Below are 26,494 nucleotides of genomic sequence, written 5' to 3'. Positions count from 1 at the left end.
CTCGGCTCGGCTTGGCTCATTTACAGCCCTAATCGTCGCCAACCCAAAAACCACGGCAAAGGGGTTTTGATAGGTCAATATCGATGCAAACCCTAGCAAATTTGGATCTAGTTAATTTCAGAGTAAATTCATCAACTTTCAAAAGATTACCCAAATGAGAAGTAATGTTGTCGAGAGATTAGCCATCCCACAGCTCAACAGGGAGGTTATGTAGCTGAACCCAGACCGCGGCGGTGGAAAGTTTTGCGAAAGTCGGCTCAAAGAATGGCCTCCAGGGAGCAAGCTGTAATGTTAATCCATTGAGAGTCCATGGCCCTTCAGTGAGAAGTTTTTGCATGTCTTCGAAAACGGCACAGCGGATAAGCAAAAACCCATTAGGAAGGTCAGATATTTGAAGATCACGAACCATCACCCATTTGGCCATCAGAAATTTCCTCACTTGGTCAAATGAGGGTGGTTTCTCAAAGAACTTTCCATAAAAAGCATGCTGAAACTTTTGATGAGCTCGGGAAAGAGAGTCGGCATCAAGCTTAACAAAGGAAGTAGAGGAGTTCTTAAGCTTATCAAGCAACTGAGGATTATAAAGAAGTGAAGATTCATAGGATCTGGTCCCAGAGGAAACTACTTGAGCCAAGGATGAAGGTGGAGGGTGAGTGGTAGGGGGGTGGGGAGTTTGTCCCCCACTCGCCATAGCAAGGGGGGAAGAAAGATGAGAAAGCAGCAGAAACGACACTGTAGAAGAGAGAAGAGCTCAATATATCAATACCTCCCTTGGATTGTTGGAAACTTTTTTTTTGGGAAAGAGGAGCGGGGCGAACCCACTAAAGACCCAGGGACGTCGCATGCCTCGTGGAATAAATGGGGATGGGAGCCACGCTCACGTGGGCACTGAACCACCCATACACAACCACTATTCACAACTCCCCAGAAATGTGCCTCAGTAGAATCGAACTCTCACCACTCGGTGAGAGCTCTATCGGCGACCCGTGTACCAATAGACCCAAAGGTCGTTGGTTGGATTGTTGGAAACTTTGAATTGCTATTTTGAAGTCTATTAACAATCTTCAATGAAGCTAATATTATCGGTTTGAGTGGATATGACCTAGTAGCCTTCCGTCTCGTAAGGCAACATTGCGATCAATGTACATTATTCTGAAGTAGGTCAGCTTGAAAGGGAGTTTCATGCCATTCAAGAGCTCAGCACCAGAACATTGTATCACTTTAGGGATATTGCAAGTTTGAGAATGATCAGTTATTGAATTATTCCAACATGGACAACAGGAGCTTTAACAATTGGCTCCATGGAAATCTCAGTGAGTTCTCATCACTGGGACTAGAATACTAGACTTCGAAATATCACAAGGAGCTTGAATTCAAAGTCATTGACATACTTGCATGAATCCTGCCAACCTCTAATGGTTCACTGAAGTATCAAGTCAAGCAACATTCTGCTAGACGAGAATTTCATGCCGCATTTGGCGTATTTCGGACAGATGAAACACACTCATGTGACAGCTAATTTGGTATGAACTTGTGGCGACATTCCCTGGAATACGGCAAGCCTGTATTGCTACATTCAAAGGTTATATATATATGCAATTTCAGAGTAGTTCTTTTGGAGTTGCTTACCCGTCAGAAGCCTGTAGACATCTACAATGATGGCTATTGGCACTGTGTTTATATAAGTTCTGCACATCAAAAACAGTCAATAGGAAAAACCATCATGCTTAACTTCAAAATTAGACTTTATTGTTTCAGGTGATTCTAAGGTGGGGAACTGCAGGAAGGAACTAGTGTGTCGTTCCTCGACATTGTTGTTAAGAACATTGACAGTTGATATAAACTCTTGTCATAGATCTATGGAAATGAAAAACAGATACTAATTTCCTTTACAAAAGCTATAAAAAGCAAGTTCGAAGAAATTAAAAACAGAGCATCACTCATAATTGTCTTTCTATTATGCTTCTTTTGTTCCTTTGGTTCTGGAGTTTTATCGCTTTAACTGTAACAGAGAAAGGGTCATCATCATCATCTTCTCTCAGGTTACCAGGTTGGTATCCAAACCAATGCTGTCAAGCCATATAACTAGTTGCTGAATTGGAGGTCTGAGCTTCGGAGATTCATTTAAGCACAGGCAAGCAATGTCAAGCATCTGCATCAATTGTCTGTATTGGCTTTTGTTGTCACTGATGAAAGGATCGAAGACCTCGGCCTCCCTGTTCTCTTTCTTCATTACAAGCACCCAAGAAACCAAGTTTCTGCATCCTCTTGGCTTACAGATGTCTACAGGTCGCCGACTGGTGAGCAACTCCAAAAGAACTACTCCGAAAACTATATATATCACCTTTGAAAGTAGCAATCGAGGCTTGCCCGTATTCCGGGGGAATATAGCCAAGAGTTCCCACCAGATCAGTGGTCACATGAGTGTCATACGGGCGGAGAACAAGCCTCGCCAGTCCAAAATCGGCCAAATGCGCCTCAAAATTCTCATCGAGCAGAATGTTGCTCGACTTGATGTCTCGATGAAGTATATGAGGCTGGCAGGATAGATGCAGATATGCCAATCCTTTCGCTGCTCCTTGTGCTATTCGAAGTCTTGTATTCCAGTCTAATGATGAGGACCCTTCGAGCTTTTCATGGAGCCAATAATCCAAACTCCCGTTCTCCATGTAAGAGTAGATCAATAGCCGATCATTCTCAAGTCTGCAATACCCTTGAAGCAATACAAGATGTCGGTGTTGAGCTCTTGAGAGTGCTTCTACTTCTGCTTGAAACTCCCTGTCTATCTGACCAATCTCACCGGAAAGCCTTTTGATCGCAACCTTCCGTCCATCCGGCAATGTTGCCTTATAGACGAGGCCAAATCCACCACAACCGATGATATTAGCTTGATCAAAGTTGTTGGTAGACTTCAAAATGGCATTGATGCTCATGTCCTTGAAGTCCTTATTCTGAAATAGAAGCACCAGTCCATGCTCAGCTGATTCCGAGTGTCCATTGTCATCGGCAACCTCCGTCACGCAATCCACCGGTCGGCTGTATCGAGTCCTCGAGACAGCAATATAAATTATAGCGAGAACGATGATCGTCCCGAGACCAATTCCAAGAGCCATTCCCACAATAACTCCCTTGTTTTTCCGGCTTTTCGCAATAGCTTGTGGAGGATCTCTGGATAGGCAAGATGGTATGTTATACCCACAGAGATCAACATTGCCTTCAAAACTAGAGTTGGGGAACGTCGAGAATTGACCTCCAACCGGGATCTGTCCTACTAATTTATTGTATGCCACATTGAAATTTGACAGGAAATTCAGCTTGGTGAGAGATGAAGGAATGATTCCTGAAAGATTGTTGTGCGACAAATCCAAAGTTTCCAAGCTTGACATCTCTGATAAATCCCCAGGGATCGATCCGGACAGTTCGTTCTTGCCCAAATCCAAAACATGGAGGTTCTTAAGCTTCCGGAATCCCAGCAAGACAGGCCCGACGAGCAAATTATTACATAGAATCAAAGATGGAGGAAAATTGCCAATCTGATTATACTGCAACCCCTTCCCAGCTTTATTTTTCTTGACAAAGAAAGGAAAGTCCTGAATTCCCGACCTTTCCACCGATGCATTGCGAGAAATCAAGGCCTTCATGTGGGTCAAGCTTGTCGGAATCTCTCCTCCAATTGAATTGTTTGAAAGATCCATGTAGAACATTGAATCGAAATTCCCAAGCCATGAAGGAATAGTTCCCCCCAATCGATTCCATGACAAATCTAACACCTTCAAACTGCTACAACCAGCCAACCATGCCGGTACAACACCGAAAAGATCACAATTTGCAATCACAAGAACTTCGAGTTTCTTGAAACCATTAATCCCGGACAATGGCAGAGTTTCACCACCAAGGAAATTCATGGTAAGAACCAAAGCAGTAAGGTTTGGGCAATCCTGCAAAACCTCCAATGCCGAAAATACATCCACGAAACTATTGTTCGAAAGCGATACATAAGACAGTGAAACAAGATTTCTAAAACTAGCAGGAATGCTGCCACTGAGATTATTTCTGGCAAGATTCAAGTTCTTGAGTTGTTTGCACAATGAGATATTGTTAGGAATGACACCACTGAACTCATTAGAGCCAAGATCAAGAGTGCTGAGTTTCAGCATCTTTGTGAAATCAAGGTTAATCTCACCAACAAAAGAATTGTTTTTCAAGCTCAACACTTGAACAGAACTTAAATCAGAGAGAGAAGCAGGCAAAGCACCTCCAAAACCATTAGAATGAGCTAAAAAAGACTCTAGTTTGCCAAGTTTATCAAACACATTGGGAATGCTACCAAAGAAACCATTGAAGGAGATATCAAAAAGCACAAGTTGAGAAAGATTACTGATCTTGGGACTAAGCAAGCCAGAGAACTGGTTCTCCTGAAGCTGCAAAACCTTCAAAGATTTCATCTTGAACAAGTCCTCAGGCAAGTTCCCAGACAAAGAGTTCATGTCCAGTGCCAACTCTTCAAGCCGAGAACAGTTGCTAAATCCAACAGGAAACTCACCAGAGAAGAGATTCATTGTAAAATGGAGGACTCTGAGATTAACATTATCACTGCTATTATGACCAGAGCAAACACTGGAGTTAATCCTTCCAGAGAAGAAATTATATCCCACATCAAAAACTTGCAAGTTTGGTGAGGAGGTGAGAACAGGATGAGAACCATTGAAAAGGTTGCCAGAGATGTTGAAGACTGTGAGCAAAGGGAGAGAGATATCCAGTGGGACATGACCAGAGAGAAAGTTCACACTGAGGTTGAGAGAAAGAAGAGAAGGGAGATGAAAAAGAGAAGGAGGAACAGGGCCAGTGAAGGAGTTAGAGGAGAGGTCAAGGGAAGCAAGGTGATGAAGGCCAGCAAAGGAGTCAGTGATGGAGGACTTGAGAGACATGTTGGAGAGGTTGATGGAGGAGACTCTGAACATGGAATTGCAGGAGATGCCAGGCCATGAACAGCAGTGGGAGGTGGAGTTCCACCTTGGGATTTGGGAAAGACAGAGGTTGGAAGAAGGGAAGGAGGGAGTGGTAGTCATCAAGGTGGCAGTGTTGTGCATGGCTGTGGATGGAGATGACAAGGTGGATAGCCAAATGCAGAATAACACTGGATATGGAAACCATCTATATTTTTTTTTATATATATATATATATATATATATTTGGGTTCTTGGATGGGAAAACAGGGGAGATGGGAAAACAGGAAAAACAGGGGAGATGGGAAAACAGGAAAACAGGGGAGAATGGGACCTGGTTCTATCTATCCATCTAATGCCATGGTTCTTGAAAGAGGTTTTAAAGGTTTTATTTATTTTTTTAATTTTTTTTTTTAAAAAAATTGTTTGGGAGTTGAAAATGATTTGGGTTGAAGAAAGGATTGGGATGGATGTGCGTTGAAAAAAACATCATGTGGTCAAAAGTTGGTGACACGTGGATGTTGTATTTGTTTGTTTTTTTTGGTTAAGTAGACTTTTTTGGCATGTTTCAATTCAAAAGATAGTTTGAAACTTTGAATATGTTTTTTTTATTATTATTAATAAAAGGGAAAATTAAATAATAAATGAAATAATAAATGGCTAAAATTGATCAGCTGATCGGAAAGGAAAGATGAGAGTGTTGAAAAAGCAGCACTCCCGGTTCTATCCTTGATAGCACCACTTTGATGGATATAGTCAATGGCCTTTAAATTGTGCTAGTGACATTTTATAATTAAATTTAAAGTAAATAAGTTATAATTTTATTTAATAAAAAAATAGTTTTAAATAGAGAGAACATTACAGAAGACTAACATAATAACAAAGTGAATTTTTAAAAATCCATCTATAATAAATGTTAAAATAAAAAAAATCAAGACCGTAATAGTAATTATGATATCTACTAATATTGGACTAGCTTAACGGTTAAAATATTTCATTTTTATGCAAGATTGTGTATTTAAATTTCACCTATATATAGTAAGCAAAAATTCGTTATGTATAAATGATAAGGATTCCGATTCTCTAGTGTGCAAAATGCATAGGGTCTGACTATTACATTTGCTATATTTATTAATTAATGATATCTCAAAAAATTATTTATTTTAAATAATATATTAAAAACATAATTAGAGATTGAGACAATGGATGGTATTTTACTATAACAAAATAAGTGATTAAAAAACCAAAGTAAAAAAACTTACTTTTTAAGTAAACTAGATAAATCATAATTTTATTAAAAAAACAGTACAAATACGAGCAAAAAAAGAATAACAGAGGCAATAAGACACATAAAGAGTGAAGAGACTCTCACCAAAGATGAGATATTCAAAACTAAAAAAAGTCCAAAAAAAAAAGAAAAGAAAAATAATAGCTAGACTAATAAAGACTACCGTCTGAAATCGTAGACATGCCATCTGTTTTTAGGTGCAAGTGTGATACATACACTATGCAATGGTTATTAAAACATATTATATATAAATAAAATGTATAAATTTAATTTGAATTTTTTTAAATAAAAAAATAAATGAGAAAGGGAGAAAGAGATTATTAATTTTTTGACTTGAGAGTGAGGTGAAAGGGACAGTGGTCAGTGGGAAGATGAAGACACAGAGCAAGTAATTAGTGGGAGAAGGTTTTGCCTCATTTATATCATCACATCTCACATGTCAACCTTTTTAATTATGGCTTCACCCTCTGCCAACTTTGCATGCGTGCCTTCTCAATCAATTCAACTTCCACCTTCTATTTATTTTTTTATTTTTTTTATTTTTTTTTAATAAATTTAATTTTAGGATAAGTACATTATTTATGATGTCAAATCATGTCCTTTCAAAATGTAAAGGTTTGCTATTTTTCACTTGTTCGCTGCCTTGAAAATAGAGAAATAAATATTCATATTTCTTTATATAATTGGGTATTATTAGATTTCATATCTCTATATTTAGTTTATCTATAAAGTGAAAAAACTTTTGTTTATTTTTGCTACTATGGTATGTGCTAAAAATTTATTTATAGATTTTTAACTTATAATGATATGCTAAGGATTAAGATGTTGCATTATAAATAGAGTTTTTTATGAAATTTTAATTTTAGGATTAAATTTTGTTAATTTTATTAGATATGATCATAAAAATGAGGAAAGTGGTAGTTGGGTGTGGACAAAGGCTATAAAAAAAAAACAAGTAGAAAGATTCCTGACTTGGTGGCCTTGAGAATCTGATTCTGTTGTCTGCTTGTCAAATGGTCAATCCAATTCTTTTAAGTGGGTTTGGAAAGTTAAAGTTTTGTGTTTCCATCTTTAAAATTATTTCTTTTTAACCTTCCTTTTCTTGTACCTTTTGTATGGATGATGTTTCCATTGTTTATAATGATTAATTATAATGTAAACTATACCTAGAATTGGAAGTTTTTACAAAAGTTTTTTCATGGTTTTTCAATATATATATATATATATATATATATATATATTAGAGAATGAATATGATGAGGATAAAATATATTCAAAATTGAGCATGATTCATTTTAAAGTGACTCAAACTGAAAAATAAGAATAATTTGATAATTAATAAAATGTATGAAAAAAATTAACTAATGCTTACCTTGGACAATCTGCCTCACTACAACATGTGTCTTGGCTTCAGAGACAACTAATCACTTGATCCTACAGTGTATATCTACAACTCAAATCTGAAACCACTTTTATCATATACTTTACCTCATTAAGTACCCAACCTCAATAGTTGAGGACAAACTACTTGTTCACCCCTTTCAATTGTTTTAAAAATTGATCATAACTTTTATCTCAACCTAGGACTCAAAGAGACTTAAGTTGGAGAAATATGTTATAAGTTATAACAATCAACTGCAACTTTGACTTTCTGTTCACATCTTCTAGTGTTTGTGAGAGCTTTGCCCCCATTGAGAAAATGATCAAGCACCCTTAATTAACTTTTTATTTCAACATAGATGTTGTAAATAAATAATCTCCTTATGTAATTATTTCTTGAAAACTCTGTCTTACTTTCACATCTCCTATTTTATTTTTATATGGTGATCTAACCAACTTTATAGTTCACATGTATTTAGCTGACTTTTTATGATTATAATGATTTATGTTTTTTATATTTAAACATATACTCTAACTTCTTGTGTATATATCCTACATGATTTACATTACATCTATAGCTGCTTCCTTCTATCTAATATATTTTAGATGATTCATTCAATTTTAAAAAAAAATACGGGGATTATAATCAATTTACTCTAAATTTTTTAAAAAATGATAAAACAAAATATACCAGGTCATTTGGCAGATTTGGCTTGCTAGAAATAACTGTGTCTTTAATTCAGTTTATATTTCTGTGTATGTCTTATGTCTGAAAATTTGTTCCATGTTCCTTTCGTGGATTCCAGCGGCTCCGGCTAGAGACTTACACAAGCTGGAGGACTCCATTTCCGCGGTCAGGTGCTTTATTCAGTTCTCAGGTCCATCTTCCAATGAGGAGCTTGTTCCTGACGTGCACGATGATTTCTATGGCTAGTTGCTGCTCCTGATGTTTCTGCCTAGTCTAGGAGGAGTCCCTCTCTCCTTCTAGCTGTCTTGTTTTGTGGCTTTTCCGTCCCACTTCTAGTGGTTCTGTCTCGGTGTCTGTTTCTCAGTTGTGTTTCGGTTCTGGGTGGAGCCCTCTTTTGTACTGGATCTTTGTTTTGTTCTTCTTTTAATGCATTTGTGGTTTATCCACTTTATCAATATATATATACCAAATAATAGTGAATTCAAAAACTAGTCCATAAAAACATTGTTTCTCCTGAATTGAATTCGAAACAAAAACCACGGTTTTTTCTTTAAAAAAATCATAGTTTTAAAAAAGTGAATAACCCACATGCATTAAAATTTTTAAAAATACCACTAAATGTGGGAATAAGGAGAGTACAACAATACAAAAGACAAAAAACTGCAAATAACATAAAAAGATGACCACAACCGAAAACCAGATGACAGAGGTCCAGGAGAAAAGGAGAAACTAAGTGGGCATGTCCTTGCCTGGGTCTAGCTGTGGTAAAAAAGAAAGTTCAAGCTGCCATTGACCGAAAGTAGTTAGGTCTTCCAGTCTTGCTTTTTTGGAGTCTGACACTGCGTTTATCCAAAGAATGAATATATGAATACATTTGTAAATCACATAAGTGTATGCAAAATAAAAATTTCTAAACATGCGAGCATTCCTTTCCAACCAAATGTTCTAAAATAAAAATCTAGCTAGAAGGTCCTCTGTTAATCTGGTTCTTTCAGGGAGATAAGATCTTCAAAACCCTCATAGATAAAAAATCGAACTAGGAGATTGAATGAAGGCCAAAGTGAAGCGAAAGAAAATCCCAAAGCTTTCTAAAAAAGACACGACAAAAAACAGATAACCCACAATCTCAATTTCAAAATGACAAAGGAGGCATGTGGCTGTGGAGAGAGAGTTGTAGTGTCTTAATGCTAGGTTGCCGAGAGTTAGGATGCTATGAATTCCAATTCTATTCATGCTTATAGTTAAAAAAATAAATAAATAATCTCCATATATAAATAAATTTAAATTGCTTATTTTCTTTGTGACAAAAAAAGGTTTAGAATAATAATAAAAACAAAAGAGTGGAAGATGAGTGAGATCCCTATTGAAGAAGCAATTCATGGTTTCTTTTTTTAATTTCTCGTGAATCCACGCAAGTCCCACTTACACACACATCTTCAGCTCCAACCAGTTAAAAATAATAAATAAATAAATAAAGAGTGGAAGATAACTTCTTAGCCAACTTTTTCCAAAGTTAAAAATTAAGTGACATCACAGGAATCTCTCCCTCCATCAAGTTGATTATTTATTATTTTGACAATGCCAAGTTGATTAATTTTCACTAGTCTTTTTTAGAGAATGTCTTTTACCATTTTGTGAGGACCTTAACATCCATCTTCCTTTATTTCTTTTCTCTTTATACCGACATCTTTGATTTCTTCTCTCCCCACTATAACTACTCTTTTTCTTTTTTTTTTTAAATCAAATCATGTGCATGGTTCCATTTCATTCATTCATCTTCATTTCAATTTTTTATTTACTTTTCATTGTTTATTGTTTTGTGATTACCATATATTAATCTTGTTTCAAAGATAATATTATATATATATATACTATCATATGTACATTGATATGATCGCCACTAATTAATTTTGTTTGGCAAACAAAAGTTCATACAATAAAAAAAAAACATAATCTCAAACAAATAATGAATGTATGTATGTGTTTTTATGTGACACTGTTCAAATGCATTGCCAAATTTCTTTGCACTAAAAAAACTTAGCAACACATGGTCTTGGTCTTCACTTTAAGAGGAAAAAATTAATGGAAATATCAATCAAACATTATGCAACCACAAACACTTGTCTGCCATTTAATTCACCTTATTTTTCTTCTTTGATTTTTCATTGTCTTTCAATAATAACAATGTTGTTTTTTTCCAAAAATAAATAAATTTAAATAAATGAAAGAATGAAAAATAAAAATTACACTTGCGAAACATCAAACATATATATATATATATATATATATATATATATATATATATATATATATATATATATATATATATATATATTACATCAATTTAGTTCATATTAAAACTATTTTTTCTTTAATTTTAATTTCTAATTGAGTGTGTGCATATAATATATATATCTTGATTTGGGCCGGATCATTGATGAAGTTGGGCTTATCAAATTTAAGCCACGCTCAACACATAACAAAATTTTCACCGGAAACAAGTTACATAAGTTACATTGATCATGCAACAAGAATTATTAGTAACAAAATTGAGAAGCATTGTTTCATGCTTCATTTAAGTGTTTGTCAATCTTATTTAATTCATCCATCAACAATCTATCCACTCATATTTTATTTTATTTTATTATTTTATGCGACCCAAATAGTTCAAGTTATATGTCTTGGCCCAATCACTTAGTTACTACTGATTCCGTTAGAAAGGAGGGCTCCATCTAAGGGTGGTTATTCGTGTAAACGTGTATAATCGTGTTGTGTCAAAATAGAAATATAACATCAAAATATTTAACACAGACACGACATGATTATTACGTGTCTGACTTCCTAAATACATACATGGCTCATATATAAAGCGTGTAACCCGATATGATTCACTTAACCCATTTAATTTGTAATTGGGTCATGTAACACGACACAATTCATTTAACCAGCTTTTACACAAAATCCATGAATCATGACAACAAACTTGAATTAAATCCAAAATATATTAGTTCAAAATCCAATAAACATATATCAATACTTAAATATGTAAGTCCAATAAACATAAATACTTAAATATCTAAAATCCAACATATATATATATATATATATAGGTTATAATTATTTATACCGGTTGATAATATTATGACACGAAACTGGTTAATTTAAGAGTACCTTAATTGTGCTGCCTGTTTACAACACGAACGCATTTATACTAAACCCATAAACACTTTAAACTGTGTCGTGTGTCAATACTCATTTTGCCACTCCAAGCTCCATTCAAAGCATTAAGGCATTTAGAAAATTTAAACAATTAGTGGATACCTATGGGATAGCATAGTTAGGTAACCACATAGACTGAATGCAGATCAATTTGATTTGGAATTGACTCATGGTTTTGTTTTATTTATTAAGGTTCATTGTTCCATGATTGAAGCAACATGCTGTAAATTATCAATCTTATAATAAGATTGGTATAATAAATGCATTAATAAAGCATCACATTTTTTTATCTAGTTTGTGAAAAAGAAATGTGTGTTTTGCATGGAGATGAAAAAGAAATGCTTTCAGTTCTTAGCCTTTTTTCTAGGGTTTTTTTTTTCTTTTTGTTTTTTTTTATAGAAAAATGTGTGTTTTGTACCAATATGCAATGACAGCTGATTAGTAATTTAAGATAATAGAAAGTATGCTCTGCAAAATGGGCAAAAAGTAGTCCAGGGGCCTATTTGTGACTTTATAAAAGTCAGGGTGTTTTTTTTTTTTTGTGGGGGGCGAAACAGCCCATTTTGTAATATTAGAAAAGTGCATGGTGTTTTCTGCAACATATGCAAAAACCAGTACAGGGACTGACCTGTGATTTTAGTAAGTCAGGTGTGTCATTTTGGGAAAGTAGATGGTATTCATGTAAAATATGCAAAATAACCAGGGAATTGGTTTGCAATTTAACAACAGTCAGGGTGTTTTTCTGCAAAACTGTGCAAAAGTAGACTATAATTTAAAAAAAAAAAAATCATGAATCCCATTTTAAAAAAATAGAAAAAAATTAACAAAAGATTAAAAATATTAAAATAAAAAATAAAATATTAGTTTGCGTTGAAATATTAACTCTACGTCTATATAAATTTGTAATTAAAAAAAAAATCTATCCACAGACAATCAATAGTAGATAAGTCATTTCTCTTTACATCTATTAATTAGCTAATTTTTTATTTTGATTACAGTAATGAAATAAATGTTTCTTAACGTCTTGTGATCACCAATTATGTTAATTGTTAAACTATATCCAAATATTAATTTTAATCTCAAAACATTAAAAAAATTATTAATCTTTTAACTACTTAAAAAATATTTACTTCAATTTTCTTTGTTTTGTTATATTATCAAATAGCAATATAACATAGCAAATAAGTTATTTAAAGCTTCATACCAAATATATATATATATATATATAATTTAAAAAATAAAGGCAATATATTTGCATAATTTTTTCAACACAACAAAATCAATATTTATGTAAGAGGAATCAAGCAATTAAATGTTAAAGAGAGATAATTAAAAATATGTTATCATTAAAAAAAATTAAAATATGTGGTCAAACATGCAGGTATCTTGGCATGCTATCTTCATGCATGTCTGTTGGAATAATATATCAACCACTATTCTTTTTCAAGTTTATAAATATATCCTTGCATTCATTTCTCTTCCAATGGATTCAAATTCTTATTAAAATTACTCAAACATATATATATATATATATATATATATATATATATATATATAAAGCAATGGAGGTTGTATATGAGAACCATAGGAAATCAAACCAATGAAAAAACTTTTGGTTTGATTTCCTCTGGTATCTCATGTATAAGTATTCACCATTTTTTATTTTTCTTTTTTTTTGGCTTGATGGATATTACTTTCTTGATTTTTTTAACAGTATTTTTCCTAATTTTCTAAGTTATTTTCGGTCCATAAAATGCCATTTTTCTAAATATACATGTATACATATAACCAAAAAAATGGTACATTTATCTACACACACCCTCTTTCTAATATATATATATATATATATATATAGACTTAAAAAGAAGAAATATTAGAAAAAAATCAAATAAAAAAAGATACATGAGAGCTAAAAATGAAAAAATTAAAAACGTGCGCCACAAATTGTCACGTGAAAAAAATAATAATAATAAAAATAAATTAAAAATCAAAAATTTTAAAAATGAGTGAGAATAAAAAAAAGAAATAAAAAGAAATGGATAAGAAGGGATTTTGAATAAAATTTGAAATTTAAAAAAAAAGGGATAAAAAAAAAATCTCTCGGAGGTTGAGGATTTTTAGGGGAAGTTGAAGATTTGTGGAGAAAAGAAAAAGAAAAAAACGGGAGAACAGAAAGAGGGAGAGAGACAGAGAAAAGAAAAAGGAGAAGAATGAGAGATTGAGAAGGAAGAGAATAAAAAGAAAAAGAAGAGAAAAAGAGAAAAAGACGAAGAGAATTAACGAGGGTGATGCCCGTGGGCGCGCTCGAGACCTTGCTCCTCCTCGCTCTTTATCTCTTTTCTCCGATTCCAGGTTTCGATTTTCATTCCAAGGCGTTGAGGAGATCAATAACCGGTTCTTGTGAAGAGGAACTTGAGAATCCAAAGATCGCTTTGAGATCGACTAAATGGTCCTCTGCCTCATGTAGTTTCTCTCCCACTCTCTTTCTTTTCTCCAAACACTACCACGAAGACGAGAGCATGTACTTTAGTGGTGGTGGTGACGATGTATGTAGCTTCGCCACGTCATAACCCTAGCACAAATCTCGAGGCATGCTTGAGAAGCTCGTCAAGTGCTTATAGCTTGAAAGAGGTAGATGCTCTTATAGAGTTCCATCCAAAATATATATGTTTATACATGTTCTGGTTGCATCTATGCTATAAAGAAAAAATGTTTGGATTTTATTTTACAAAACAAAAAATCTTCATTCACTCCCATGTCAATCCATGCCATGGTAGGATCCGTAACTTTGATTGCTTTTACTAACCATGCACTCCTTGATTAAGTGAGCAATGAATTGTATATGTGGCAACATGCTTTTATGTATCCATGGTGGCATGTTTTCTCAATCAAAATCTTCATCTCATGCCTTGGCTTGTAGATTTTTCTCTAGTTAGCTTTTTTGAACTTTTAACATGCTGAGTTCAAACATGCTTAGAAATGTAATTATTCGTTATTTGAAAAAAAGAGAGAAGGAAAAAAAAGAGGGCTCTGTCATGGTAAAAAAATACATTTGTAGAAAGTTGGGCTTTTATGCAAAATCCATGGAAAAAAAAATGATGAAACAATTGAGGACATATATGCAAAAAATGTGAAAATGTGTGAAAATACGAAAGCTCGAGGGTTTAACTGCAAAAAAAATAATAAATATGGAAAAATATGAAAATGTGAAAGTTTGGGGGTTTATTTGCAAAATTTGATAAAACGTGAAAAAAATGAAAAGTTAGAGGATCTAAATGCAAAAAAAAGAGAAAAAAAGAAAAGAAGAAAAAAAGAATTTTTAGCGAAGATGAGGGATATTTTTGGTAATTTCACAAGACCCCTTAAGCTTACACGCGATGTCTAATGCATGTCGATCGCTTCTCTTTTTGGAGGGCCTCTTCATCGCTTCTTAATCATCACTAAGCGGATTGGGCTATCAAGATCCTTTTAAAACTCTCTTTGAGCTCTTGGACCCGGTTTGAGGGTCATGACTCTCTTTGGAGTGATGACAAATCTCTTTGAGTCGATGGGACCCTCGTTTGAGGCCATTAACTCTCTTAGAAGTGATAGAAAATTCCAAAACCCCTTAAAACTCTCTTTGAGTCGATGGACCCTTTTTGAGGTCATTGACTCTCTTTCGAGTGACGAAAAATTTCAAAACCATTAAAACTCTTTTCGACCTGATGGACCATGTTTGATGCCATTGACTCTCTTTAGAGTGACAAAGAAATTTCAAGACCTTCAAAACCGAAGCATTCTAAAAACAAAAGATCAAATCAAAATCAAGGCATTAAAAAAAAATAATGAATCAACAAATGAGCTCAACAACCTCATTGTTAAAGCGTTGAAGAGTTCAAAAGTTGCAAAAAGCCTCACAAGCCTGAAGGCCGAAGCTTATAAAAAATTAAATCAAGTTCCAAATCAAATCCAAGATGCAGGTTTAAATGTCCAAGTTTCAAGTTTCAAATAAATCAACAAATGAGCTCGACAACCTCGAGACTACAGCGTTGAAGAGTTCACAAGTTACAAAAGTTTTACAAGCCCAAAAGCCGAAGCTTATGAAAAGTCAAATCAAATTCCAAATCAAATCAAAGTTGCAAATTCCAATATCCAAGTTCCAAGTTTCAACCAAATCAACAAATGAACTCAACAATATCAAGACTAAAGCGTTGAAGAGTTTACAAGTTGCAAAAAGCTTCACAAGCTTGAAGGCCAAAACTTATAAAGAAATCAAATCAAGTTTCAAATCAAATTGAAGATGCAAACTAAAAAGTCCAAGTTTCAAGTTTCAAGTTTCAAATAAATCAACAAATGAGCTCGACAACCTCGAGACTACAGCGTTGAAGAGTTCACAAGTTACAAAAGTTTCACAAGCCCAAAAGCCGAAACTTATGAAAAGTCAAATCAAACTCCAAATCAAATCAAAGTTGCAAATTCCAATATCCAAGTTCCAAGTTTCAACCAAATCAACAAATGAGCTCAACAATATCAAGACTAAAGCATCGAAGAGTTCACAAGTTGCAAAAAGTTTCACAAACCTAAAGGCCGAAGCTAATGAAAAGTCAAATCAAGTTCAAAATCAAATCAAAGAAAGCAAATTTAACAAATGAACCCAACAACCTCAAGGATGAAAAGTTGAAGAGTTCACAAGTTATAAAAAGCTTTACAAGCATGACAGCCGAAGCTTATGGAAGGTCAAACCAAGTTTGTGATTCATCGACATAGGGAATCCACAGCTTGAAATCCAAATTAAATCTAAAATGCAAAATCAAAGATCCAAGTTTCAAATAAATTAACAAATGAGCTCAACAACCCTCAAGGATAAAAGCGTCGGAGAGTTCACAAGTTGTAAATAACTACAAGCATGAAAAGTCAAGCTTTTATGAAAAAAATCAAATCAAGTTCCAAATCAAAAATCTAAGATGCAAAAAGTCAAATGTCAAAGATCTAAGTTTCAAGTTTCAAATGAATCAACAAATGAGCTCAACAACCCTCAAAAGTTAAAGTGTTGAAGAGTTCATAAGTCTGAAAAAGCCCTCACAAGTCCAAGGTCGAAAAATTATAAAAAAATCAAATCGGGTTCCAAATCAAATTCAAGATGCAAACTAAAAAGTCCAAGTTCCAAGTTTCAAACAATTCAACAAATGAGTTCAACAACCCTCAAAGCTAAGGCGCTAAGAGTTCACAAGTTGCAAAAAAAGCTTCACAAGCATGATAGTCAAAGCTCATGAAAAGTCAAACCAAGTTTGTGATTCATCAACATAGAGAATCCACAGCTTGAAATCCAAATCAAGATCTAAGATGCAAAAAGATCAAATGTCCAAGTTTCAAGTTTCAAATAAATCAACAAATGAGCTCAACAACATTAAGGATAAAGCGCTGGAGAGTTCACAAGTTACGAAAAAAATTTCATAAGCCTCGAAAGTCAAGCTTATGAAGAATTAAATCAAGTTCCAAATCAAGTCCAAGATGCAAATTCAAATATCCAAAAACACAACTTCACCCGGGCTTTCTAAGTCATGTTCAAGATGCATATTTCGACTCGCTGACGAAGACCAAAAAGTCAAAAAAAGCGTGATTTTCGAGAAAAAATAGCTCGAAGGAGATAAAATGCTACAATTATTGTTGCGTCACTATGATTAAATTCCAAACTTCTTGTATTTTCAACGAAGTCTATGAATTCATGAATAAAATTTATTTGTTGGAATATGTTTCTTTCTTCACACTTATTTTCTTAATCGGAGGTTCATTTGACAATGTCCAGAGTAATTAACATTAGGGGCTTGCCCCTAATGGAAGTCATGAACCCACAATCCTTTGAAGTCTACAAAATATTAAAATTTGATTTGTGATCTATGCTTTTTATCCGGTCAATCCTAATTAAAAGCCGGGTGGAAAGAAAGGAGGCCACAATATATATTTTATAAATATAACTATAATATTTATACAAATAGATATATTTTAAAGTAAAAATTTATTTGGTAAATGTTTATAACTCAATTATAAAGAAAAAAATATAGATAGTTAATTCAAATTAAGGGAAGAATTTCAATGTTTTCAAGTAGATATATATATACACACACATGTACGTAATTTTGAGTTTTTGCACAGGTATATTTGTGAAAAACAAAACCCTAGTTTTTTCAGTGAAATCAGGTTGGTTTTCAAACCCATTGGCTGAAAATTAATAACTAGGGTCACCTTTTATAATTTCAATATATAAAGAAAGCCTAACCATCCATATATCATCATCATTACATTTTTTTCCCAGTAATTTCATATGAATACCACCATAGCATGAAATGAAACTGAAAAAATAAAAATAAAAATCCTTTTACATATATTTTTAAGAACAATGGCATGAACAACCACTAGTTAGTTTAATTGAATGTTATGAAAAATAGTGAATGGATAAACCCAAAATCGAATCCCTAGGGTCGACAGTATTATTATAGTAATGTGCATAATAACACTATTTATTCATGTTTCTGTTGGAAGATATCATTTAACTTCCATCCAGAGTTGCATGGTTAGAGGAATTTATTAATTTAGTTTAATTTTTAAAATATTTTCTCGACGTGCACATGGTACTCTGATCGCCCGATGTGATGTCTGATGTCTGACCGAATCAATAAATCCCTAAAAGATCATTAAGTCACCGTAACTGACCCTTAACATCTTTTTGTGGAGTGGTATTTATCGCCTTTTGTAAAAACAATGGCCTATTAAAATAATGGAAAACAATAAATAAAGAAAAAAAAACAATCCTTTACATTGAAAGTTGATGTAACGCATGATACACAATTGAAAAAAAAAAACAATGAAAGCATTTTCAAGAAGAATATGTTTTTCTAAAAGTTCATAATAATGCAATGCAACTTGTTCATAATCCAAACATCACATCATGATCCACATAAGAAAAAAAAGTTTCTGTTATTTAATAATATAATTCTTTGCCACCCCATTTGGTATCACAGCTCCAATTCTTGACTAACAGGAAAAAAAAAATCCATTCATATATTTTCAAGATCAAAAGGTCACATGACCTGTTAAAACAATGAAAAATAATAAACAAATGCAATCCTTTGCATTCAGAGTTGATATAGTACATGACATACTTGAAAAAATTAATGAAACCATTTTCCAGAAGAAGACATTTTCTGAAAGTTCACAACTAGTCATGAGAAAAAACATGAAAGCATTTTCAAGCAGAACACTGTTTTTTTTTCTTTTCTAAAAGTTCATAATGATGCAATGCAAGTTGTTTAAAATCCCCAAATATCACAAGTTGATCCAGATAAGAAACAAATATAATTCAGTATCACAGCTCCAATTCTTGACCTAGAGGGAAAAACAACAAAAATTGAAAACTTTATTCCTAGGATCATGATCTTCAAAGTTTAAAAAACAAGTCTAGCTTTGAATTGCAAAATAAAATAAGACTTTTGATTAAAAGATATCACAAAGAGTGAAACTTTCCTCCTATTGGATTGTTCTGAATCTTTAGAGAGTTTCTTTCTAAATTTTGACCTGCCAATTCTAATGAGGTTCCTCAAAAAATAAAGAAATAGTTTTGATAGTGATGTGTTCAAATGTCAAGATAGGACAATAGAGTTAGATATGGAAGAAATCATTTGCGCTACCTTTACTGAAACTATCTGATGTGCACCGAATTTAAATGAATTACATCACATCAAGTATCTATGCTCACAGACTAAAAAAATCACACAACCATTAACAAAATGAAGCATGGATATGAACAAATGAAAGAAACAAAAAACTTCAGGCAGGAGTATGAATAAATTGTCATGTCACTTTCACATCAGTGCAGTTAATAGAACAATCCTGATATCAGTCCTAGTTCAAAGAAAAGTATAGAATGCACTAGAATTGGTTCAAGGCAACAATCTGTGAAGTTATTTTTGAGATAAGCATGAATGAAATCTAAAGCACAGTGTTCAAAAAACTTCTTATCCTTCCCTGTGTTTAGGATTGACTTCATGATCACAATCCACCTAAGATCACTTGATCTAAAGCATATGCAAGGAGACAATGCTCATGCAATCAATCAACTTCTCACATGCCTCATCATTCAGTGATGAATAACATAACATTAGATGCCTAACTTCTGAAGACCAAAAGAACCGCTCATATCTTATAAAAACCTTAATAGCAGAGGGGGCTAGCCACACATCTACTTGACAATATTTATTGATCAACCACATGAAGGAAACATCACATGTTCTACCAAATGGGCATGTTTCCAGCAGTTCTGATACAGTAATGAACTAGTCAAATATAAAATGATCCAAACTTTGTGAAGTCTAATACTGACAGTCAACAAAAAAGAAATTTACAGAAGAATTAGCATATGTTGGTCCATACCAGTCCCATTTAATAACATTTACATTGGAAGATGCATACCTTAAATGTCAATGCCATGCCCTCCGGTATAATTATCCAATGCAATTTTCTTTCAAATTCATCTTACGTTCAGACTTCCGTTTTAAGATCTGCAGGCTGCAATGTGAGCAGAAAGTATTTTAAGCTGCATAGCCCAGGAATTGCCGAATCTTAATCAGAATTATTCAGAAAAGTAATGGTTCATAGAGGGCTCACCACATGCTACCTACTACATTATCATTCCCAATGCTGCACCGAAGTCAAGGTGATTGACTTTGATTACATATAAGCATATAATCAACCAAGATAAGCCACTAAGTTGGAGCAACCTTCACTGGTTCAAGTCATGACAAGAAGAAGATCATTTCAAGGAAAGATCACTGAAATACTAATTTGGTGTTCAACAATCAGTCGTTTGTTATCTAAAAGCACATATGGGAATCAACATTGGGAATCAACATTGTGGACTAGAACGGAGTAAACCAGAATAATTTAAGACCAGGGTCTTCAAAGAGTCCAAAAGGTTGAAAAAAAACCATTGCATTACACCATGTGCGTGGAAATGGTCACCCCAGGCAAGTTTCAGCAGAATGCTCCCGTTCCACCAAAAGTTGCAATCTAGCGTTCAGCCATGTTAGCTTTAAATGTGATAATTGTATATATTCATTTTATCCACTTAGACACAAACTCTAAGACCAGCCATGTGACAGAATATAAGCACCAATAGGCATCCAACAAAATCTGCACCAACATTCTCCATTCACCACTCATCTTTCAATGCCAAGAGCAGACATGCTTAGCTACAATAATATCTGTGACCCTCCTTTTGACAGCCAATATAAAGCATTCTTTTATGATCTAAACAAAGTCCAGCAACATCTAAACAACCAAGATCATGAAGTTAAAGAGGAATGTGAACTCCCATTAATAGACCTACGCAGTTTGAAAAGCAACGACAAAGACGAGAGGCACACTTGTATGCAAGTGATGGCGAAGGCCTCTTCTGAGTGGGGCTTCTTCCAAGTGCTGAACCATGAGATTAGCCCGAAGCTCTTGGGTGAGATCAGAAATGAACAGATAAAAATGTTCAAAATGCCCTTTGAAAAGAAGGCCACTGGCCTCTTGAGTGACTCTTATAGGTGGGGGACTCCAACAGCAACTTCTGTCACACAATTCTCATGGTCTGAAGCCTTTCATGTTCCACTCAATAGGATTTTCGACGAAAATTTTTGGAATGAAGAAGTCAGTTCCCTAAGGTATTTTTCATAACTTTACCTTCTATTTGTGTTTCAAAGTTTTCTTTGAAATCTGTTGAAATGTGTCCAGAAAGCCCAACGTTGCAAATGAGTTTATTGTTCACGCTCCCCCTCAACTAATGGTTCAATGAATGTGGCTACTGTAACCAAACCGAATGCTTTACATGCTAGGGATGTGATGGAGAAGCTAGCAGGAGCAATGTCGGAACTTGCCTGTCTGATTGCTGGAGTTCTAGCTGAGAATATGGGTTACTCTGGTCATTCTTTCCTGGAAAATTGCAACAAAAACACATGCTTCATACGTCTGAATCGATATCCCCCATGCCCATTCTCACCAGAAACCTTTGGATTGACACCTCACACTGACAGCGACTTCCTAACTATCCTATACCAGGATCAGGTAGGAGGACTGCAGCTGATGAAGGACTCCAAATGGGTCGCTGTCAAACCAAATCCACATGCTCTAATTGTGAACATTGGCGACCTATTTCAGGTAAAATATTTCAGAACTTCACATTAAAAAAATCAAATATTTTGATATGCATAGGAAAAATATACACAATTCCTTGATTTGAAAGATAAACAAGTGAAGGCATTCTTTTTTGAATTCAGTTTATTCCAGAAGAGAATCTAGCTTACTGGAATTATTTTGAGCAGCTTCTCATGAGCAAGAGTCATAGTAATATAAATGGCTAAAACAATTTTACCTGATGAGTGGTTCATTGTACAGGCATGGAGCAATGACATTTACAAGAGTGTGGAGCACAAGGTGATGGTCAACAGAAAGGTGGACAGGTACTCCGTTGCCTACTTTCTATGCCCATCATATGAGTCCACCATAGGAAGCTGCAAGAAGTCCTCCCCTTACAAGAGTTTCACCTTCGGGGAGTTCAGGCAGCAGGTACAAGAGGATGTAAAGAGGAATGGACACAAAGTAGGTCTGTCAAGATTTCTCCAGTACAACAACCAGCAAATACAAAAAGAAATGGCCCCGCATTAACACCAATAAGAATCAGCAGAAAAAGATGAAACTCTTAGTTTTACACATATTTACATATTGATGAATTACATGATATGTCAATGACCAATCCAACAATCTTGTTGCTGCCTCAAAATGGACCAGGAAGCATGGAGAAATTTCAATTTTCAAGATAAATAATGAACATTAACAAATTATTTACTAAAGACTTGACATCATAATCATGCTTAAAAGAGTCAATATTTTGACGTTGTAAGAATTTGCAAATTTGTGCGCTCACTATAAGTAATTCAATATACAACAATAATAAGCTTTAATCTTAAACCATTTAAGTTCGATCACACAAAATGTCTTTCTCCACACTTTTCTAGAAACACAGTCTCCTCTTCTACATCTCTGCACTCACCATTTCTTAACCCTTCCATCTATTTACTTCTTTTGTCTTTCCTTTTATCCTTTTGGCTGACAGAACATGAATTACCCCTTCTCTAAGAAGATGTACTAACATGCCTATAATGCACATGTCCAAACAAGTTTATGTTGCTGTATATCACTATAAATTTATTAGTTCTCACTCTGAAACCCACTGAAAATTGTTAATACACCAAGAAATAAAATAAAATACACTATTCCTCTCCTCTTCTTAGTGTTAATATTAGATCCAATGGTCTTCAATGTAACATATGTAAACTGATAAAAAATCTGTTCAATCTTATCAAGCTAATCAACAATCCAATAAACCATTAACTCAGTACTTGAATTTGAAATTCAAATTAAATGACAGCTACGAATCTTTGAGTAGGACTACTAAAAGAACAATTCCCAATTTGAAAAAAAAATAAAACAAAGCATGTTAAAAAAGTTGTTACTTGCATAAAATTTTGGTTTATTATTATTATAAAAGAAAAAGGCCAGAATCAGTTTATAAGAGGTGTTACACATCATTAACATCCAACTCTGCTTCAAAAACAACTGACAAATTTTTCATACCAAAAGAGGTAGATTAGATTGCAAGAACTTTCACTTTAAACATCTCATTTTGGATGTATATTATTGCCTCAGAATACCACCATATAATTCAATCCAGATGTGGCCCAACTGCTGCTTTCTCCTCAAAATACATGCATAGAAGGCTTGTTGGCAACAAAATTAAGAATAAATTGATCTACATGTGCAAATATATAACTCTAATAGTATAAAGATGAAAAATAGTAGAATACATGGTATTCACAATACATGAAAGAACGATTACCTCATCAATTCTCAATTAGCAGCAAATATCACATTCCAAATTCTAGCACCTGCTCAGAGAAGAAACATGGCCACCTTCTCTTTGAGACTGCCCTTCTTTTTCTCCACAGTTGCCTTTTCTGTCAACACTGCTTGGCTGTGGGCTTCATTAGATTCATCCACAAAGATCATGCCCTCTGTTTTACTAATCCCAATATCTTGCTGTTTATGTGCCTCCTTTAAGCAAGGGACCTAGAAAAAGTTCCAACATATCTTGGGCAGCATCTCCTGTTCTTGCAATGTTACAACTGAAATTTTCAACCGCAGGAGAATCTTTATCCTTCACCTCATTCCCGATTATTTGTGAACTGGACCTGGTACATTTAGTTAACGTTTTGTTGAATGCAGTAGCTGTTGTGAGATATGCTCCAGAATCAAACTTAGAGTCAAGTGAGCTTGATAGATCCAATCCTGAGACAGTTTTTCTCAAAGCTAGCCTCACATGTTGACTCTCAGTATTTGCACAGGCATACTGTGATCAAATGCCAAAGTTAGGATGTTAAAAAGGCAGCCATAGAGAGCTAGGTTTAAATACTTAACTTTGGACACTAGCTAGAAAACAACCAAAATTCGGGACCTTTTGAATGTCCCACACGGGCCACACCAACACCTTTCACAATGGGGACAATGCCGCTGGGCTATTAATTATAGCATAAAGTGTACTACCATTACCATGTCACCAATGGACTAGCAGAACTCAACTAACTAAATTTAAGTGCTTTGTATCAATTTTTCCTACAATCCAATACTGAAAGTGCCAATTCACAGACAGAAAGAAGTGATTATTTGACATTAAAATTAATTTTAAATAAAGCTCACAGAAAGATTCTAATAAAATTGATAAAAGACTGATAAGATGCAGCAATAATATTCAAGAAATAGAATAAAAACAAATCTACCTCTTTAGCAATGCTCTTAAGATCTTCAACTGATAGGTCTATTTCATCATCACTGCTTCCTTTCAATGAGGCTTTTATCTCAGTAACTTCACACCTGCCGCTCTTCTGGTCCTGTTTCCCGGGAACAGCTCTTTCAAATTGTGTTTTCTCACATTCACCAAATTTTTTCTTGCCTTTCTTCTTCCTATTCTTCAGTAAATCAGATTTACCACAACTACTGAAAGAATTGTTTGGCCCTTCATTTCTGCTATTTGATTCCTTGTTTTCCCCTTTTAAATCAAAATTTTTTGCAGTTTCGAACACCACCAGATCACCTCTCTCCTGTCTTAATATTTCTCTATCCCGCTTTCTCGTTGTGGACTTAGCCTTAGATTGACTGATTTGCACTGATGATCTCTCTTCAGACTCGGAAACTTTTGTATTATCATTTTCAGATTTCTTTTGATCTTTATCAGTGCTCATCCATGCAGGTAAACGCCTTTTTCGTTCAATATTAGCTTGACTAACTACTTCAGTCATGTTTTCTTTGCGTTTTCTTTTCTTTTCTTTGTCAAAATGCCACTGATATTTCTTAAATTGCCTCAGACTCAAGAAGGGAAACAATCATAATTTTCTTAGCAAGTAAGCCAGCCATATGACAGTACCTGCAGGTATCAAACAAAATCATGAATATTCTCTCCTCAATGCAGTTAATATTTATTTAGAATCATCAAAACTAATAGTCAATATGAAACTGAGAAATTCCCAGATATTATAATGATCACTATATCAAAATCTTATCCTCATCCAGTGACCATCAACATTAACTTTGTTGGTCCTTGTCATAGTGGAATTAGTGATAGCTAGTTCTACTATGAAGTGTATACACGGCTCTATACAAAAGAAAAACACAGTGCATAGTTTGAAAAACTAAAAGAAGTCACTGAAAAGGAGAAAACCAGATTAAAAAAAATGAAAAATCACAGACAGGATTTCAAGGTCTAAAAAACAAACAACGCATCAGCGCAATCCAGCCGATAAACCATAAAATTAAGCCAAGAACTTGAAACAGAAAAATTCCATCTAAGTAACATGAAAAAAGGACAACCAACAACAAGTAATCAGCAAAATTTAGAACAGAAAAGAATCACAAACAAACCCTAAAATCCTTATATTTCCGAATTTCGATCAAAGATGCGACTTTTGACCATGAATTTGTTCAGAATTAAAAATATTCACCGTAAAAACACTAGTTCAATTGCAACCCTCCAAACACAAACCCTAATTCTCGATTCCTGCAAACAAATTTCAACAAGATCGGAAACAAACAACAAGAAAACTTTATAATCTTACCTAAAATCACATCCAAGATGGAGAAGGGATGAAAGCCAAGGCCAGAACACCGCGCGCGAGAAGGATCAACAAAAGCTCACATCACATCGTAGTTAAAAACAAAGATCCAAAGAGAAAAATATTAAATAACGGTCGAAAATATAAATAGTTGAGATCTTTTAATAATTAGAATCTAATTTTAGTTTATAACATTTTTATAAAAAAATTGCCTATGTAACATTGTAACTGAATAAAAATTTAAAATATAATATATATATTTAAATGTCATCGCATGAGTCTATTATTGATGTCCGTTAATAACAATTCTATGGGTATTTCTATATCAGCTATTGGATTTTAATCAAATGACTACAGATCATTTATTAAAGTAAAATATTATATCAATACCATTTATCATATAGTATAATCAAATAACTACAGATCATCCATTGGTGTAACAAGTTATATCCATTAGTTTATAATATAATATGAAAAACTTACATTTGCACATGTGGACTGGTAAGTAAAAGAGACTTAATTACTTAAATAAATGATTTTGAGTTAAAATCTTTGGGTATTTAAAGAACTTCTATGGTGAGAGATTTATCTACACGTAAAACTCTTATTACTTAGATTCAGACTAGAGTATCTGCTTATAAATATATACGGACAATTATTTTTTATTTATATACCATCATGCTGAAAGTTAATTAGGGAATTTTATTGGTTTACAATTTGATCAAATTTGAAAGTCAAAATAAATATAATTTCCTTAAGGGGCAAAACAAACAAGACCAAATTACCCCATTTATTT

The 26,494-nt window shown here is 33.9% G+C and overlaps 3 protein-coding genes and 1 long non-coding RNA gene across 6 annotated transcripts; 1 reads left to right on the top strand and 3 right to left on the bottom strand.

Annotated features, from left to right (window-relative positions):
- Positions 1–1,246: 1,246 nt before the first annotated feature.
- On the bottom strand, positions 1,247–5,188 carry LOC120275909 (phytosulfokine receptor 1-like). The gene is given in 2 exon segments (XM_039282641.1): positions 1,247–2,329; positions 2,331–5,188. Coding segments are annotated over 2 exon segments (3,051 nt in total). The 5' UTR covers positions 5,091–5,188; the 3' UTR covers positions 1,247–2,038.
- A 14,547-nt stretch (positions 5,189–19,735) lies between these two features.
- On the bottom strand, positions 19,736–21,333 carry LOC120275371. The gene is made up of 2 exons (XR_005541096.1): positions 20,162–21,333; positions 19,736–20,062 (listed from the first exon to the last, which is right to left on the bottom strand). It is a non-coding gene; the product is annotated as an uncharacterized LOC120275371 (long non-coding RNA).
- Positions 21,334–21,400: 67 nt separating this feature from the next.
- Positions 21,401–22,201, top strand: LOC120276230 (gibberellin 2-beta-dioxygenase 8-like). Its single transcript, XM_039282952.1, has 2 exons — positions 21,401–21,694; positions 21,932–22,201. Exons 1-2 carry the CDS (start codon positions 21,401–21,403, stop codon positions 22,199–22,201), a joined length of 564 nt encoding a protein of 187 aa, XP_039138886.1.
- Positions 21,554–25,855, bottom strand: LOC120275370. 3 transcript variants are annotated; one of them, XM_039281918.1, is made up of 5 exons: positions 25,702–25,855; positions 24,370–25,013; positions 23,433–23,942; positions 21,909–22,141; positions 21,554–21,685 (listed from the first exon to the last, which is right to left on the bottom strand). In XM_039281918.1, the coding sequence occupies exons 2-3, from the start codon at positions 24,886–24,888 to the stop codon at positions 23,637–23,639; spliced, it is 825 nt and encodes a 274-aa protein (XP_039137852.1). In that variant the 5' UTR covers positions 24,889–25,013; positions 25,702–25,855; the 3' UTR covers positions 21,554–21,685; positions 21,909–22,141; positions 23,433–23,636. The 3 variants fall into 3 exon arrangements, with proteins under 3 accessions (XP_039137852.1, XP_039137853.1, XP_039137851.1); XM_039281919.1 differs by having other exon boundaries at positions 21,909–22,080; XM_039281917.1 differs by having other exon boundaries at positions 21,909–23,942.
- Positions 25,856–26,494: the final 639 nt, after the last annotated feature.

Source organism: Dioscorea cayenensis, chromosome 14, assembly GCF_009730915.1.
Source record: "Dioscorea cayenensis subsp. rotundata cultivar TDr96_F1 chromosome 14, TDr96_F1_v2_PseudoChromosome.rev07_lg8_w22 25.fasta, whole genome shotgun sequence".
In the NCBI taxonomy this organism is placed as follows: domain Eukaryota; kingdom Viridiplantae; phylum Streptophyta; class Magnoliopsida; order Dioscoreales; family Dioscoreaceae; genus Dioscorea; species Dioscorea cayenensis.
The sequence above is the reverse complement of the archived record's forward strand: the minus strand, read 5'-3'. Positions and strand labels throughout refer to the sequence as shown.

Excerpts from the sequence above, each read along its gene's own strand:
- LOC120275370 (XM_039281917.1), bottom strand. The coding sequence starts at position 24,888 with ATGACTGAAGTAGTTAGTCAAGCTAATATTGAACGAAAAAGGCGTTTA. Across the intron at positions 23,943-24,369 it reads TTAAGAGCATTGCTAAAGAG|TATGCCTGTGCAAATACTGA; the intron begins GTAGATTTGTTT and ends ATTTGATCACAG.
- LOC120276230 (XM_039282952.1), top strand. The coding sequence starts at position 21,401 with ATGTCGGAACTTGCCTGTCTGATTGCTGGAGTTCTAGCTGAGAATATG. Across the intron at positions 21,695-21,931 it reads ACATTGGCGACCTATTTCAG|GCATGGAGCAATGACATTTA; the intron begins GTAAAATATTTC and ends TTCATTGTACAG.